Source organism: Limulus polyphemus, unplaced genomic scaffold (assembly GCF_000517525.1).
Source record: "Limulus polyphemus unplaced genomic scaffold, Limulus_polyphemus-2.1.2 Scaffold830, whole genome shotgun sequence".
Taxonomy (NCBI): Eukaryota; Metazoa; Arthropoda; class Merostomata; order Xiphosura; family Limulidae; genus Limulus; species Limulus polyphemus.
This window is the reverse complement of record NW_013666440.1, coordinates 207,371-221,118: the sequence shown is the minus strand read 5'-3', so window position 1 is coordinate 221,118 and position 13,748 is coordinate 207,371. Positions and strand designations below refer to the sequence as shown.

The 13,748-nt window shown below is 31.3% G+C and overlaps 1 protein-coding gene across 1 annotated transcript in view; it reads right to left on the bottom strand.

Annotated features, from left to right (window-relative positions):
* Positions 1-13,748, bottom strand: part of LOC106460761 (putative homeodomain transcription factor 2) — a 60,428-nt gene that overhangs the window by 25,364 nt on the left and 21,316 nt on the right. Inside the window, 4 exon segments of the mRNA XM_022387538.1 lie at positions 665-918; positions 1,535-1,659; positions 7,543-7,648; positions 10,282-10,378. Coding sequence (XP_022243246.1) covers positions 665-918; positions 1,535-1,659; positions 7,543-7,648; positions 10,282-10,378 — 582 coding nt within the window.

Sequence of the window (13,748 nt, the reverse complement as noted above, 5' to 3'; positions counted from 1 at the left end):
GCCAAAGTACAGGATAATTCTAGAAAGTAGAGAGCGTGAGAATCACATGATCTCGATGACGACAACAATATGACTTTACTAAAAAGTAACTTAAAATTTAGCAAAATGAACAATTTTACTTAAAGTACAAAATAATAAATAAAAGTGGACCAGTTTAGAAGAAAATTCTTACACTTTGAGTTTATTTGAAAAGATTAGGTTTTGGCCTCATGGAATGTTCGTAGAAAATTAGTATGAAGATATAATCTGTATTGCTTGCCTGACATATCTGAAAAGCCTTTTTCTAAAAAAAATCTCTTTACAAATAACTTGTATTTGTTTCAATTTATGTAAATAACTTTAAATTTATCATATACCATTTGTATAGAACTTAATTTCTACACATAAGCTTAGCATGTAAACAGTAAGACATGGAGGTATCTATACACACAAACAAACAAAGTAAGGCATGGAGGTATCTATACACACACACACAAACAAAGTAAGGCATGGAGGTATCTATACACACACAAACAAAGTAAGGCATGAAGTTATCTATACAAACATGACTTTCACAAACTAAGAGTGATTAAAATAGGGATAATTCTAAGTGTTAAGACAAAAAAGAATTTTTAAAGCGAAAATAATCACAAGTACGACATCAGAATTAAAAAAAAATACTGACCAATTTTAGCTGCCAGAAAACACCCTTTAGTTTTTTGACTGAGGTCTAAACCCTGCTTATAATTTCCCTTTCCAGTTAACATAGACTTGGAGTTTGGATAACCTGGTTTTTCTTTTGACTCAAAAGAGGTAGAATGAAATGCTGGACAATTTTGGGAGTGGTCAGCTCTATCCTCTGAAGCTGTTTCAGGAGATGATTTGGATTCATAATCAGCAGAGCTTCGTAGACGTGATTTTCTCTTTAATCTCTTCCTACTGTAGCCAAAATTATAAACCTATTGTAAAACTGGACATTTGTACTTAAATCAACACATTATATTCTAAAACCTACCGAAATGCTTTAACAGTTTTGTATGATTTGCTACTACAGCAATGTTAAATTAAAACTATACAAACACATGGTCTTTAAAGTAACTCAATCACAGTTTAACTACATTAATTCTCAAACTTTCAATAACATATGTGAAGATATTGTTCATGTACTACATTTTTGTGTACAATGTTTTATATAAATTCTACCATGTTTTAGTCATTTCATTTATGGTGTTCACAGTTTCATGCTAAATCCTTGCTTCAATGAGACTTGAAGAACTCAATACTAACATCATGAAAAACAAGACAAAGGCATAGAAATTACTTCAATAAAACCAAAACGAAAGTATGAAATCTAATAAAAAAAACGAAAAAGCAGATAAACAGAAATTAATGAATAAGTATACATATAAAACCTCAACATAACACAAACACTTTTTAGACTTGCACTTCGAAGTTTTACACTAATTTTTTAAAGTCATAAAAACAAAAATGAAAAATGTCAAAACCAACTCACAATACAATTAGATTAAAAATAAAACATTTTAAACACCGTTACCTTTTTGCTTGTGGGATTTTAGTGTGAGAACTTTTATTATTTAAAGTGGCTACAATATGGGAGTGGATAACTGCTAAGACCAGCATCATCACAACAGGGGTTGTCACCTCTGATAATGGAACTGCCTAAGAAAAAGAAAACCAGTGTCATGTATATTTACAGGCTTGTTGATGAAGAACAGATTTTATTTATCTATACTAAACATTTTCCATGAAACTATGTAAAGACATATGTTGCCAAACAAAGATACTTTTAAAAAATGTACTGATATTGATGAGTACTGTAAGGAAACATAAAGGTACACAAGTTTACAAACAATATGTGCCCCTTTTGGCAAAATGTGCAAGCATGTTAAAAAACACTACAGATACATGCAAGTATGTGTAAAAACCGTATATTCTTAATGGTCATCCATTCTCAAAAGCATTTTCACTAAGCTTTACTTTTATAGAAACAACGTGTGTATATATGATTTATAAAATTACCATGTATGAATTTTGCCATGCTTACAGCATATAAATTAAGTCAGTGCTTTGCACTTCATTGATGTTTTGTTAAACACACACAGTCAAAAGGAAATTAGAATAGTTTAGTGCAGCACATTTTCTATACTACCGATTACTATATGTGTCAAAAAACTGCTATTGGCAAATGTATTTATAATCAAAATGTTCAATTTTTCTAAAACTTAGACAAAAGAATGATTTGGTCTTTTTACAATTTATCTTATTTAAGGTGCATTTTTTTGCATCAGTTTCATTTAAAGTAATTTTGTCATTTCACTACCAAAAGTTTGATACCCATTTGATGATTTTTTTATTACAATTGTATAGATCTACATACATTTACAATGCACTTATTTTAAAATGTTAATTATGCAAACAGGACTAACCCACAACCTGTCTATAAATGCTGAAAATGTTATAAAATCTGTATTAGTAAAACAAGTGTTTACACACGGGTACTCAACAAAAAAAATGTATGCACACTAGAAAGTTTCACAAAACAAAAAAAGTAATGCATCCACACCTATTTTTCATGAGCACTGTAATAGGCAGGATATTACATCACATGAATATGGAGTTATAAAAATGTAGGTTACTGGCCAAAAATCTAATAGGGGTTCTGTTTCACATACCATTTTGCAAGGGTTTGATATATTCTTGTAAAAGTAATGTCCTGAACATTAAGAAACCAGATGTTATATTTTTTCTTCTGTGGCTACTTTCAAGAAAATGGCCACATTTGTAAATAGTCTAATTATGTGTTGTTTTTTGCAATACACAAAGGATACGTGTCATTATCAAACATATATTATGGCACACCCATTTTTCATCCTTCACAAGATAAAGGCTTTTTTAACATTAATAGATTTGTAGCAGACTTGTTTAATACCTCTGATACTGGTTTATGCCCAGTTTTGATGTTTTCTTATAACTATATTCATACATAGTCTGCATTAAGGGCATGTGAACTGTAAAGGAAGTAAGTTGGCAGTATTGGATTGTAATTCTTATTTCCAGTATCAATGAAGATAATTTATCAACACATTTTAAACAATTCTATCCAAAATACTTTATTTTCTCTTTCCAGGTCAAAATCTGACCTGAGTATAATGAGTGGTTCAGAAGAATAGGATGAGGGTCACATTTACTTTGGGGTCATCACCACTGAAATAAGTACAGACATTTGTTAAGTCATACTACAATAGATGTACTAGCCACAACTTGCAAAACATTTGTGGCAGTTTTCATGCCCTTCACTAGAATTTTCTTTATTCTATCAGTTTCATGCACACCATTTGAACTATGCTTTCTTGCAGGGATTACGTGTTAGATCAATAAATCCTGGTATATTTGAAAAACTTTTATCTGGTAAGACAAACTCACATAGACATAACTTTACTTTATAAAATTACGTGTAAAGTAAACAACAACGTAAAGTAATGGTGCTTATAATAGTGTACAGAGTATGAAACAGTTATGAGCATTCAGTGCATGACATGGTTTTCTGAGTTGAAACAAAGAAACTCACAAAAATGAAGAATAAGACCCATAGTAAAGAAAAAGGTAGATAAATGGAGTTTATGGCAGTCTATGGAATGAACCAAAGCTAAATTATTACAAAGTAAAGTAAATGTAACATTGTAATGAAGGCAAACTTAGATGAATATGCAGAAATCTGTGAATGCGTTCACAAAGTGATAAGCATATGGTTTTGAATGAACCGTACTTGCACATTTTAGACCTAAATAAGTCAAGATAGCAAACAGAAATTGTATTTACTGTAATGTTAATCTTTTTTAGGAAATTACACACTGATTAAGTGCTGTTTGTGTGAAATACTTTGCAAATAAAAGTTATCATTTTCTTAAACCAAAAACGTATTTTCAATAATACTTACCTCCTCTCACACCAAGGCAAAGGAAGGAAACCCTAGCAATCGAGTAATAGCTGTAGTATGAACGGAGGTATGTTTGTTTTTGAAAAGCTAAAGTTGAAATCGAAGCCAGTCGTCATGTGATGACAATGACATTGTGCCATCATGTACCATACTCATTGCATTAAAAAGTTTGACTATGCAAAACAAAAAACAGGTAAGGTGGTTGTAAATGAAAAAGCCAATATGCAATACAGACTCCTTGGACAAAGGATTTTCCAATGATATGAAATTTGTTGCATTTGAACAGGAAATATGCAAGAAAAGTTTGGGACAGACAAACATAAGTACATTATTTATATAGATAATTTGCTTCAAGAGACCTAAGAAAAATGAGAAACTTGTTAAACCAAATGAACAAGGAATAACTACTCTATATAACCAACTGAGAGAACAAGATGATGAAAACAACAGAAAACTCTGAGAGAATGACGTTCTTGATGACACTAGATTTCGTTATTCAATTGTTTTCACAGTGTTACCAAAAAGACATATGGAAACAGGAAGACATAGATACATCAAGCACGAGTAGTGGAAATGATCACCATATCACATGTTCTAAGCATCTTTTTTTTGTAACCACTATAAGAAATGGGGAGATTCAGTTTTTATACAACACAAGTAATTTCATGCTACAAAATAAAATCCAGTATGCAGCAGAATCTTTACAGGATCCCTCTAATTGCCTTAGATCAAAATATCATAAAATCTGTCTTAGCAAATATATGTTGAGAGCTGATAGAGCTGCAAGCAAGGATAAGCCAACCGAAAGAGTGCACATATTTTCTTACACTTTTGAAAAACTAATTAATGAAATCAAAGATACCTTTCTACAAGGAGAAGCTCTTGAGATAACATATTTACTGTACTTATATAAAACTTACCTTGCTGATTGTGAATACCCAAACCCTGAAATATATCATACAAAAAGACTTAAATATAGACTTGAAAAGTACTTTGAAGGAAAAACTGTTTTTCACAAGACGCCTGTTGTGAACCAACCAGATCTTGTATACAGTAGCAATGTTGATTTAAAGATAACAATTAGTAAGCTGTCTGATATAAAGTGAAATATCAAAGAAGAGGCTACTGAAGCAGATCTTACAATTTCAGATGAAGATTCGGATAAACTTCTACCATTCAATGAGGCTATGATACTTAGGTTACCTGTACAATAGATAAAGGGAATTACAATAAGCCCATGCATTGATAGTGAAGATATCTCCAATTACAAGGCAGAACAAATAATACTTGGAAATTTATGTGTGTTTTTGTATCCGATAGGTACGATCAAGCTAAATCTCTAAAAGCCGTAGAGAGAAAAAGGTTTGGGAAATGTGGAAGGGTCACCAGAAATAATTATTCATTCAAAACAACAAAATCTGCCATAAAATATGAATACCTACCTTACAAATCTGAAGAACAAGAACAATTTGAATGACTGCCTTCAATCAATGGTTATTTAGTATGCCAAAAGTACTCCACCAAAACCAGCATTTAGAATTATCAGGAAGGTTTTGAAACCAGAGGAGAGTCATTTTGATTACTTGCAACATGGTTGAGGATTGAATGGTATGTATTCAACACAAGAGGAAGCATATTCCCAATTACTGTTAAATATTATTGATTCAAATATAAGACTTAACTATGGGAATAATACGGTCTCCCAATACAGATGTTCTGATTTTGGGAACATGTTTTAGTGAGTAAATATGTATTCAAATGTGGTTCAAAACAGACAATAAAGAAACTGGATTTATTCCCATACACACCATTGTGGCAAATCTAGGTAGAGACGTAATCCCTGCTTATACCTTTCCATACTTTTAACTGGGTGCAATAGCACAAGATTCTTTAAGAAAAGACAAGAAGAAGGTGCTAAATATGATTAGAAACAATTCAAGGAAATACCTTTATCAAAGCTGGGTGAGTCCCTGGAGATGACTGATAAAGTAATAAATACCTGTGAAAAATTTGTCTGTACACTATACCAACTGAAAAAAAAAGACAATGAAGACATTAATATTTTACAAGATAAAATGTTTTGTAAGAAGCCAGTACAAAAATCAAAGCTTACCACCTTGCAAAGATGGCCTTATATAGCATATTAAGATAGAAAACTATCGAAGTGCTGTCTAGAAAAGATTTCTAATGGCAAGGATACAACTTGACAGACCATGTGGACATGGATGATCAAAATATGGTCCGAAACTAGAGCTCATGACTCAAGAGTAAGTACCAAGAGAAATAACAGAAATGATGATGTATGCTTCTAGATTGTGGAGATGTATATGTTTATATGAAGGCAGTGCTGAAAGTTGTGAAAACATGGATGACTTCAATGAAGAAAATGAAGTTGATGATGATTTATCTGACAGTGATCCTGAATAACGTGTTATAATTATACACAATGTATATACGAGAATTTGTATAGGTATATCTATTTATAGGATATAAATCATGATATATATTTGAATAAACACTGAAATGTTATTCATCTAAACTGTGTTATGTATTGATAACTCAATCAAAAGGTTTTGCTAAAATTCAAACTGCTTGATATTTTTGTAGATAAGTAAACCAAAGTAATGATTGACTTTTATTCTTATTGATATACAAACATTTTATGTCACTTCATTATAAACAATATGTCACTGTTTTGGGTTTATAAAATATTTTTTCTACTTTTGTTTGTGTCAAATGAATGATCCAGAATATTAAATCAGTCATTAGCTTTTACTAGCTACAGCTTTCTATCTGATAATTATGTAACTCGTAAAAGCTATTAACCATAATGTATTGATGATGTATTTGTTTTTTATGCATAATATTTAAAATAGATTTCTCAATCACTGTTTTTGAAAAAATGGGATCATGTTAAAAAAAAAGTGGTTACTTCAAATTTCACCACTTAGTCAGCAATATAATACCCAATTTAACCTATGATATAGAATTTACTATAATACGAAGTCTTCGAACTTTCTATACGTGGTACATGAAACAGAAATTAGTTTTAAGGACCCTACATAAAATGGCCAGTAATCTAATGTGATTAAAACCTTGTGACATAATGCAATATTTATTAACTATTAAAAAATCATGGTTTGCCAAATAAGGCTAAAGGACTTAATATGTAGTAAAGGTCAGCTACAAATAGTTATAAATAGTCTTTCACTTTCATATTTGTATCTTGTACCACTGTGAGCTTGATAGGTTTGGTATTAAATATAAGGCATTCAAAAAATAAAATGTAGCTGAACCATTACTGTTAAAAGCCTCTATTAGACCTATAAAAATTATTTAATAAAACTTATTATAAGTTACCATTACCACTAAAACAAATTTTCATACAGAAAACCTCTGAGAAATAGTACTAAAATTTAAAAGCTTCTCCAATGTACATATGATAGTTTTAGATAACTGTTTTTTCTAAATAATTTCATAAATGGAATAAAAGTATTCCTTACATGTAGTAATATTCTTAATTTTTTTTTTTGGGGGGGGGGGAGAATATAACAGTTATTTACAAAAATGGTTATCTATAAACACACTACAAATTAAGTACTCACAGAGAACTCATTATCTCCAGTAGTATACAAAATGATTGCAACTATCTGCAGGAAATAGAGAACTAAAAGAACTGTGACCACCAGGGGGCATGTTTGTAACTTCCACCTATAACAAATATCAAAATCAATAATAAGTGTTGAAGGATTCTTTTATACTCAAGTTTTAAAAAAATCTGTATTTGAAAATTATATTTTGCACTTGAGTGCAAATGGTTGAGTACTTTATACTAAAACTATCTTGAATATGTAAATCAACAAGTCATGCAACAGCTACAGCCAATATAAAGTTGTAGTAAAACAGCATGCACAAGAACCACATTTTGACATTTTTTGATACTTTGTAGGTAATGTGATATGCTGAAAATTTATCACTTTTGGGAAGGGTAAGATCTCTATCCAACACAGAGTATGCATGTACGCAGATTATGAAGATGTGTTCAGGTTGAAAATTTAGAATGTCCAAGATAAGAACATCCCTTCTGCTTAATGGCATTGGAAAACAAAGGAATATGGATCAATGTGAGAACAGAACCATCAAGAAAGAGATCCGCAACAAGCTGTGCTCCAACTACGGTGAGCAAAGTGAGAATAATAGGTGAGAATCCATGCAACAGTTAAAATCAAAAGCTGTCCATATGTCCCAGGGTTCAGATTAAGAGTCAGCAATGTTTACTGGCCACTTTACAAACTTTTGCTGACTATTTTGCAATTAATTTCAATAAAACAAAATAAATTGTTTTTAGAAAATAAATACTTTAGACAAGGTTCACACAGATCAATCATGCAAGTCGTAGAAAGTCATGGAATTTTGTAAAGAAATTTTTCAGTATTGGAAATCTGGGAAAATTAATGGTTTTTATCAGGAAGTCTTTGAAATGTCCTTGTAAGTGTAACTCCAACATTTTCACATACCCATTTTTAATTTATGACAACCTGCACACTAATTTGTATATTTTAGTTTTGTGAAAAACAAGCCCTAGAAAATGTGACTTACAAAAATGGTTTAATATGCTAATTTGGTAATACTGAGCAGTGACAGGTTTTTAAACTATGTATTTCCACCCGCACTGAAACAGGTGTCATGTGACTGTTGTTGAAATGATATTGCTTACATAAAATAAGCTCAAGACTCATTTGGAAAAAAAACAATAATTGTAGAATTGCTGAAAGAATAAAAAATGTGGACATATCAGAATTTCCTAATACATCTTCAGCGTAAATACTTCAAAAAATAATTAACAATGTTTCCAGCCTAAGTTTTTTCATTAGTCATTGCCTAAAATTTGGTATTAAAAACAGAGGGATAAATGCAAATTCAAACAGCATTATAATATAATGAGTGTCATAAACCTAACCACTGTGTATAAAATAGTTAAGTATTTGCCATTAGATACAACCTGTTAGCTCACACCTGATTAGGTCAACAGTTATTCATACAGTGATCAATATAGGCCACATTATTTTGAGTGAAATTTTTTTTACTAAATATTTTGTAGGCAATCAGGGCTATAAAAACAGAATTGTAACGTACATTATCAACTATTTTGCTTCATTGCATCCTTATTAGCTTTTCTTTCAGATCTAAAATTTTTTTTTTAAAACTGGTTCATGACTTGCAATCATCATACCCATTGATGCTTGATACACATGACAGCACACTTGACAACAATTACAATTATTCAGAAGAAGTATCATTTTAAATAATGTATAAATGTGGGTATGTGTTATCATACAAGAAAACTTACTGGCTAAATATCACATTAAAATAAAGATTTTATTGACTCAAAGTTCTTTAGAAAGGTCACCGTTAGATGGAATTGCAGCAATAAACAGAGAAAACAAAGAAGATAATAGAATATTGGAAAGGTCACTGTTTGATGGAATTGTAGCAGTAAACAGAGAAAACAATAAAAGATAATGGAATGCAATTGTGTGGGAAAACCACAATATTGTTAATGAGTGCAACAACATGAGAGTGGTTTCCAGAACAATATCAGCATAAATCTTTACTTCATAGACTGAAATGCTCAACAATTACTTTTCAGTGTGGGCAGTATAAGCAGCCCAGAGCTTTGGCTGAGTGAAACCAAGAGTGCAACACAATTAACCTTTTTAAAGTCCATGAAATAATTTAAATTGGTAGATTAACTTAAACTTTTCCCATCACTGGGGATGGGTACTTTTGCTTGTATTTGCATAATGAAAACTTACTGGCAATACATGGAATTACATAAGACTAGACAAATATTTAAACTTTTAGATTTATTAATACAAATTTTTAGGTATTTTTATCTCGTCTGCCATTTCTTGTAAATTAACTTTAACAAAAATTGGTAACTGGTATACTAAAAATATGGAATTAGACATCATATATGAATACAGGATAATTGTTAAGCATTTTAAGAACCATTATTTAGTTTACTAGTTTTAAAATAATGTAGTGAAAATAGAGTGAAGACTAATGAATAAACAACATATTGTAATACGTATATTCTCTTATTTCTTGGAGTAAGCCATATTTATGAAAAATTTGTTTCTGAAGTCTTATTGATTAAAAATATTTTTTCTGAGTGTGCATAAGAATATGAAAGACCTATATAGATTAAATTAAATGCACTGAAAGAAAATATCATTTAATGTTTAGTCATTGTTTCATTTTGAAACAAATTAAAACCTGTAGGAACTAAAAAATGTGTTTCTAATAAAAATATCGAAAGATTTACATAAAATAAAACTCACCATCTGAAGAATATTGGGAACAATAACAACCTTAAGATCCCAGAAGATGTAGCTGCAAGCCAACTGTGTTGTGGTTTAGCTTTTGGAAAGTAAGAACCTGAAAATCACAATTTAATAAGAAAATTACACACACACACACACACATTTGTATTTATGTATGTGTGATTTTACTGCCCCTGTTAAGCAGTAGTAAACTTTTCCAAGGGATTTCTAAAATTGAGTAACACTCCATCAGTATGGGAGGACATTGTATTCTGTATACCATTTCAAAAAACTGTCACGATACATTAAGTTCCAAATGTACAAGTAATTACAAATTAACTTGTCAGTTGCTAAACTTCACATGCTAGAAAATTAACATAACATGAAAGGACAACAAGGGACCTTTTGGTCCATCTAGGCTGTCTCAATTCACGAAGTAAAAAAAAATTTACAAAACTCAAGGCCAGGCTTTATCATTCAAATACTTATTAAACTTTCCCTTAAACATCCTTAAGTTAACTGCACCTACCACAACTGAATAAACCATTTCAAGGGCCAACCACCCTGTAAGAAAATTAAAGCTGATGATGAGTCCTATCTTGCCAAAGTTTATATTTGTGTCCTTTGGTCCTACATTCTCACTACTAAGTATGGAAAAAAGAATTCATCAGCACTTAAAAATTCCCTCAACAATCTTAAACACCTCCATCAGATCCCCTTGAACCCTTCTTTTGTCAAGACAGAACAAGTTCAGAGATCTTAACCTGTCCTCATATGACAACCTTTCTAGCCAAGCTATTATCTTAGTAGCCCTCCTATGAATACTTTCCAACAATTCAATGTCCTTTCTAAGGTAAGAAGCCAAAGACTGAACACAATACTCCAAATGTGGTCTAACCAATGACCCATACAATGACATTATAACCTCTTTAGATTTGTATTCAATATTTTTCTAGATACATCCTAAAATCCTATTTGCCCTGCCACTAGCAACAACATATTGCTTGGAAGGTTTAAAAGACTGATCACCCAAAACCCCACAATCTTTTTTACCATGACACTGTTAAGGTTATTCCCATGAACATTATATATACAATTCTAATTGTGATATCCCATATGCATTATCTTGCATTCATTATAATTAAATGTCATTTGACATTTATATGCCAAACTCTCCAAATAATCCAAATCATTTTGCAAAGTAGCAGAATCTTCCTCACAGCCAGCAGCATCAAAAATTTTAATGTCATCCAAGATTTAAATAATATATCGATCATTCCTTCTTCTATATCATTGGTGGAAATTGAAAAGAGATAAGGTTGTAACACTGAGCCATGAGGTACCCCATTTGTGATATTAATCCAGTTTGACTGAACTCCATTTTTAACAACCCTTTGCTTTCTTCCATCTCACTAGTTTTCTATACAAGGAGCCAATCTATCTCTCACATCTACAGAGATAACTTTTTAACAAGCTTTTTATGCAGCACCTTGTCAAATGCTTTCTGAAAACCCAGACACACCACATCCACACCTGTACCCTCATCTACATAAGCAGTAACCTCTTCAAAGAATGTCAAAAGATTAGTAAGGCAAGGTTTTCTCCTAGTGAAACCATGCTGACTATCCAACAAAATTTTAGACTTGGTAAAAAGCCTCTGAAAGACATATTTTATCAGACTTTTGAAAACTTTTCCCACCACTAATGTAAGATTAATAGGTCTATGATTACTGGGGCAATTTTATCATCTCTCTCAAATAGAAGAGTAACTTATTGATCTTCCAATTTTCTGGCACCTGCCCATTATTCAAGGACTTCCAAAAAAATAATAGCAAGTAGCTCACATATCCAATCCTTAGCTTCTTTCAAAACCTTTGGGTAAATATTATCAGTTCAAGCAGCTTCATCAGTCTCTTGACTTCCCAATTATTTCTTAACAAACTCAGAATTAATGTGATCATCTTGTCCAACCTTGTTTCCACCAAGAACTGTTCAGGATGATGAATACTGCTTAAATCTTCATTAATAAAAATTAAAGAAAAAATTGAATTTGTGTTCGAACAAATGATTGAAAACTCTACACTGAGCTTTAACAAGTTAGTTCACATAATTTACATATTCATTTGATAAGTTAACTTTAGACCATTATAAATTTAATAATCCAGCCATCCCATAAACATCAGATATTAGCCCTTCTGTATCATTCCTCAAAGGTTCTACTCCCATCCAAACATTTTGATTACCCTTAAAATATTTGAAGAAATCCTTACTATTACATTTTCAGCCAACCTTTTTTTATATACATTTTTGATTTTCTAATTTCCCATTTGATCAATTCTTTTGATCTTCTGTATCTTTCCAAATCTCCAATCATTGCACTCAGTTTAAATTTCTTATATTTATAATGCTTTTCTTTAATTTTATCCTTTATACCTTTTGTGAGTCAAACTGGTTTTTTACTTGCAGCCACTCTTTTTTTTATTATAAAGAACACTTTTTCTTGAATATATAAGAATTTATTTTAAAATTGTTCCATATTTCATTCGTACCTCCAACTAATTCAGTAACCCAATTCACAGCAAATAATTCTTGTGTCATCTTTTCAAAATTTGGAACTAAAATCTCATTATTTCTTATCTCCATATGCAGCAAAAAATCAAACCTAATTCAGCAATGATCAATTTCACCCAGAGTTCCCCAATCTCAACCCTATTGACAATTCTTTATTAGAAGTTAACAATAATTATAAAATAGTATTATTCCTAGTAGGTTCCTTGATCAGTTGTCGAGGAAAACCATTTTTAACAGGTTCTAAAAAGCTGTCTCCCTCATGATTTGACTCTTAACTTTCCCAATCTATATGCATGAAATTAAGACATCCCATAATTATAACCTCATTAACAGTTGCAAAATTTATCTTACCACAGAGTTTTTCATTAACTTCATTAGTTTCATCTGATGGTCTGTAACAAATTCCAACTAAAAGCCTTCCTCCCTTATAACCACTAACAAAAACCCCCAATAAATTCAACCTCACTACTGTTAGCTTTAATATTCTCAATACGAACAAGCTGTAACTCACATTTTACATATAAAGCCACTCCTTCCTTTTTTTTAATACTCTATTCTTATTCAATTTGTAATCCCGTATTTCAAAGAAATTCCTGTAATCAAAATTGTCAATACTGAGCAAGGTTTCAGTTATTTCCATTATATCAAAATCCTCTATTCTTATACTTCTCACAAATCCAACTAGCCAACCTACTCATCTTGCATATTAAGCTAAGCCTAGCATTTAGTAATTTCATCCCCACAATTAGGTCTTGGTAGTATTGTTTGTTTGTTTGTTTTGATTTTCGCGCAAAGCTACACGAGGGCTATCTGCGCTAGCCGTCCCTAATTTAGCAGTGTAAGACCACCCAACACCAACTCTTGGGCTACTCTTTTACCAACGAAAAGTGGGATTGACCGTCACATTATAATGT